This window comes from Austrofundulus limnaeus, unplaced genomic scaffold (genome assembly GCF_001266775.1).
Source record: "Austrofundulus limnaeus strain Quisiro unplaced genomic scaffold, Austrofundulus_limnaeus-1.0 Scaffold4, whole genome shotgun sequence".
NCBI classification, from domain to species: Eukaryota; Metazoa; Chordata; class Actinopteri; order Cyprinodontiformes; family Rivulidae; genus Austrofundulus; species Austrofundulus limnaeus.
In genome coordinates, this window is record NW_013952406.1 from 1,672,219 (window position 1) to 1,676,894 (window position 4,676).

The 4,676-nt window shown below is 41.2% G+C and overlaps 1 protein-coding gene across 1 annotated transcript; it reads right to left on the reverse strand.

Annotated features, from left to right (window-relative positions):
* Nucleotides 1–916: 916 nt before the first annotated feature.
* Nucleotides 917–3,272, reverse strand: tcap (titin-cap (telethonin)). The gene is made up of 2 exons (XM_014021946.1): nt 3,018–3,272; nt 917–1,934 (listed from the first exon to the last, which is right to left on the reverse strand). Exons 1-2 carry the CDS (start codon nt 3,164–3,166, stop codon nt 1,544–1,546), a joined length of 540 nt encoding a protein of 179 aa, XP_013877400.1. The 5' UTR covers nt 3,167–3,272; the 3' UTR covers nt 917–1,543.
* Nucleotides 3,273–4,676: the final 1,404 nt, after the last annotated feature.

Consider the following 4,676-nt stretch of genomic DNA (forward strand, 5'->3'; position numbering starts at 1 on the left):
TATATATACACGTATATATAAAGACTGCAAAGGCTGAAAAATCCTGAAGTCCATATGAAATTAGAGGTAGTATGAGAATTAAATTTTTTACGCTTTTTAAGATAAAAAATAGGGTGGGTCGTATTATACACGAATAAATACGGTGAGTAAAAGTAAAATTACATGAACAGAAAATGACTTTGGTAAAAAATAAATTTCACTGATGAGAAAACTACTCAATAAAAGTCATAAAACTGTTCACAAATGTTGGGAAAGTAAAAGTACATTTACACACTCTCTGAGATATAAACTGTTGAATTTACTGAACCAAACTGGTTCCACTAAGCCAGGTTGAGTAAATTGAGCGATATATGTATATCCTTTGCTCAATTTACTCAGCTAGACTCAGTGGAGTCAGTTAACATGACTTTATTGAGTAAATTCAACACTTCATTTTAAAGTGCAAAAACATCTTTCATGATGAGTTCGAACATATTTAATTTTTTAACGAGTAACTAGGTGTTAAATTTTAAAGTAAAGAAGTAAAAGTATCATTTTTAGCTTTAAAATGTAACAAAATAAAAGTAAAAGTAGCTATTTAAAAATAATTGGTAAAATTACAAATCCTCAAAAAACTACTTAAGTACTGTAACAAAGTAAATGTACATAGTTACTAGAAACCTCTGCGCAGGGCCTTGATGTGATGCAGCAACTGGGTGATGCAGATGAGGCTGAAGAGTCTTCCAGATTGAATTAACGCTTCATGATGTGTTGTTTTATTTACTTGTTCAACGAATGTTCGGAGTCTACKTTAGCATTTTTATTTTGGGAGTCAGAAGTTAAAAGTTTAGGAACTGCAATTATATTTTCACTAAACCTTCAGAGGTTAGAGAATAAAAAAGTTTAATATGCATTAATCAACATGTAGACTGAAAAGTAAGAGTAATTTTTTATTTTATTCGTAAAAATAACACATTTCTAAGAAAAAAAGAATAATATATTCACACATTTTCAATTCATTTACATGCCTGAACACCGAAGAGTGTCAAGGATCTAACAAACAGTAAAACAAGTGTGTTGTTGTGGGTCAGTCTAGGTGTTTGACAGTCCACACACACATAGAAACACACACTCTGAACACCAACAGTGTGTGACAGTGCCAGCGCATTCTGTTCTCTCCACACAGATCAGAAGCTGGCAGAAGCTTCTGGAGGAGAACCAAGTCAAACATTATGTTCCCCCCCTCCTCTCCTCCCTCCTCCCCCTCCTCTCCTCCCTCCTCCCTCACACTTCCTCTAGCCATCCTCCACCTCTTCCCATCTTTCCGTACACATTTAAACTTCTCTATCGTACACGTGTTGCCATATATCCAAAACAATCCTGTCTTAAAATTGGCACTTTTCAAAATAAAAGTGCATGAGTGCAAGCTTCACAATAAGAGCTCTTCATCTATCCTCTCTGTCACAGTGATAAATACAGGAAATACCAACATTAAAACTGATAATTTTCTGAAAAATGTCAGTAGAGTTGAGTCTACATGACGATGATCCTCCTCCTCCTCCTCTCAGCCCCTCTGGGCCTCCTGGGACATGGAGCGACCCAGGGCTTTGGGGACTTTAACGAACTCCATAAAGACGGGCTTGACGGGCGGCAGGTCCCGGGTGATTTCGTCCACGGACCTCTTGCCGGGACAGACTCCGTCCGGGGTGTGGCAGGGCTGCAGGTCCTGCTCGGTGTGGGGGGCCCCGCGCCCCAGCCTGACGCCCAGCTCGGCGGGGCTGAAGATGGGCAGCGGGAGGGTGCTCCTCCTGGGCAGCAGCTGGTGCTCGCTCACCCCTCTTTCCACGGTGCCCACCCTGAAGACCCCGGAGGGACAGGTCTGGATCAGGGAGCGGCACTGCCACTGCCGGGACAGGGTCTCTCTGCGGGAGTCGTCGTTCATATTCAGGGTCTGTCTGAGGACAGCAGGAAAAAGTCACGTTAGAGACATTAGAGACAGAGACATTAGAGACATTAGAGACAGAGACATTAGAGACATTAGAGACATTAGAGACATTAGAGACATTAGAGACATTAGAGACAGAGACATTAGAGATGTTAGAGACATTAGAGACGTTAGAGACGTTAGAGACATTAGAGACATTAGAGACATTAGAGACATTAGAGACGTTAGAGACAGAGACATTAGAGATGTTAGAGACATTAGAGACAGAGACATTAGAGATGTTAGAGACATTAGAGACAGAGACATTAGAGATGTTAGAGACATTAGAGACATTAGAGACATTAGAGACAGAGACATTAGAGATGTTAGAGACATTAGAGACATTAGAGATATTAGAGACAGAGACATTAGAGATGTTAGAGATGTTAGAGACATTAGAGACATTAGAGATATTAGAGACAGAGACATTAGAGATGTTAGAGACATTAGAGACATTAGAGACAGAGACATTAGAGATGTTAGAGACATTAGAGACATTAGAGACAGAGATGTTAGAGACATTAGAGATGTTAGAGACATTAGAGACAGAGACATTAGAGATGTTAGAGACATTAGAGACGTTAGAGACATTAGAGACATTAGAGACATTAGAGACGTTAGAGACATTAGAGACATTAGAGACATTAGAGACGTTAGAGATATTAGAGACATTAGAGACATTAGAAACGTTAGAGATATTAGAGACATTAGAGACGTTAGAGACATTAGAGACATTAGAGACATTAGAGACATTAGAGACATTAGAGATATTAGAGACGTTAGAGACGTTAGAGACATTAGAGACATTAGAGACATTAGAGACGTTAGAGATATTAGAGACATTAGAGACATTAGAAACGTTAGAGATATTAGAGACATTAGAGACGTTAGAGACATTAGAGACATTAGAGACATTAGAGACATTAGAGACAGAGACATTAGAGATGTTAGAGACATTAGAGACATTAGAGACATTAGAGACATTAGAGACATTAGAGATATTAGAGACGTTAGAGGGGTGCTTGTTGATGAATTAGAACAGGTGTGGTCTCACCTGTCCTCAGGCCGTGTTTTCAGACCAACACTGTTCCAGTCAGCGCTGTAGGTCTCCTTCTTGGCCTTGTTCTCCTCCCGGACGCTGCAGGTCAGCTCTGCTCCCACCACCACCCCGTTGCTTTTCTCCAGCATGCTGCAGATGGGCATCTGTCTCCCTCTCTGGGTCCTGAAAGCCTCTTTAGTGCCGGAGATGTTTCCTCTGCAGGACGCTTCAGCTTCAGCTTCAGCTGCAGCTGGACGGAGCCTCTGTTTCTGTCTGGGCTCGGCTCAATCCACGGCTTTTATACACAACCTGTTTCTATTCCTGCTCCGTGTTGTCATCTCAGTGTGTGTGTGTGTGTGTGTGAGTGTGTGTGTGTGTATGCTGGCATCTGACACTCCTCCGTTCGGTTCCCAGCTGTCCGGGAACTGACCGGAGGAGGATTTGAAGGGTAATTGGGTTGAAAATCCTCTTGATTCTTGGGTTTATGCTCAATCACCTGCGTAATCACTCAGCCCAACACACCTGTGTCCTCAGAGTCTGTGAGCTGAGGCTGAATAAACCTTTAATACAAAAAAATTAAACTTTAGGTCTGAGGTCAGGAAGGGACGGGGGTCACCTAATCCTTCAACAGGTTCAGTTTCAGATTAGGGATGCGGTTAATCTGCTCTTACAGATGAAAGCAGAACATAAACATGTTCGGATCTTTTATTTTTGTGTTCGTACATTTCATACAGTTTATGCAACAACTGGACCCCCGCCCCAGAGCCCACGTTAGAAGTCCCCCCTCTGATTCATCACCTCAATGACAGAGAACCAACTCAGGTTACAGACTGTAAAACACACACATACACACACACACACACAGACACACACTCACCTCTGACCGTCACCAGCTGGTATGATGTTACACTCTGACTCATCCCCCCCACATGTGGTCCTGATATCATCACTGAAGCAGAATCACAAGAAAACAAACTAGATACAGCAGAGCTTAGCATATATGACCTCCCAGCACCAGAACTCACATTCAGGCTGACGTTGTTTAAGGTGTTCTGGTATTTATATGAGGTGATTTTGGAAGTTCATTAAAAATAAAACATTTTGTTGATGGGAAACAAAGCCAACAGATCTGTTCTCTGTAGTTTATTTGACTCAAGTGATAATGAAGCAAACCACATGAACAGAGAAGTGAAATGAAGTTTTTATGATTTACACAAAGTGTGCAATAATTGTTTAAACAAAATTAGACAGGTGCATAAATTTGGGCGCTGTTGTCATTTTATTGATTTCAAAACCTTTAGAACTAATTATTGGAACTCAAATTTGGTTTGGTAAGTTCAGTGACCCTTGACCTCCATACACAGGTGACTCCAATTATGAGAAAKGGTATTTAAGGGGGGCAATTGTAAGTTTTTCTCCTCTTTGCATCTTCTCTGAAGAGTGGCAGCATGGGAGTCTGAAAACAACTTTCAAATGAGCCGAAAACAAAGATTGTTCTCCGTCATGGTTTAGGGGAAGGATACAGAAAGCTGTCTCAGAGATTTCAGCTTTCAGTCTCCACTGTGAGAAACATTGTGAGAAAATGTAGGACCACAGGCACAGTAATAAACAGAAGTGAAGGATGTTGAGAATAGTCAGAGTCAACCCACAGACCAGCACCAAAGACCTACAACA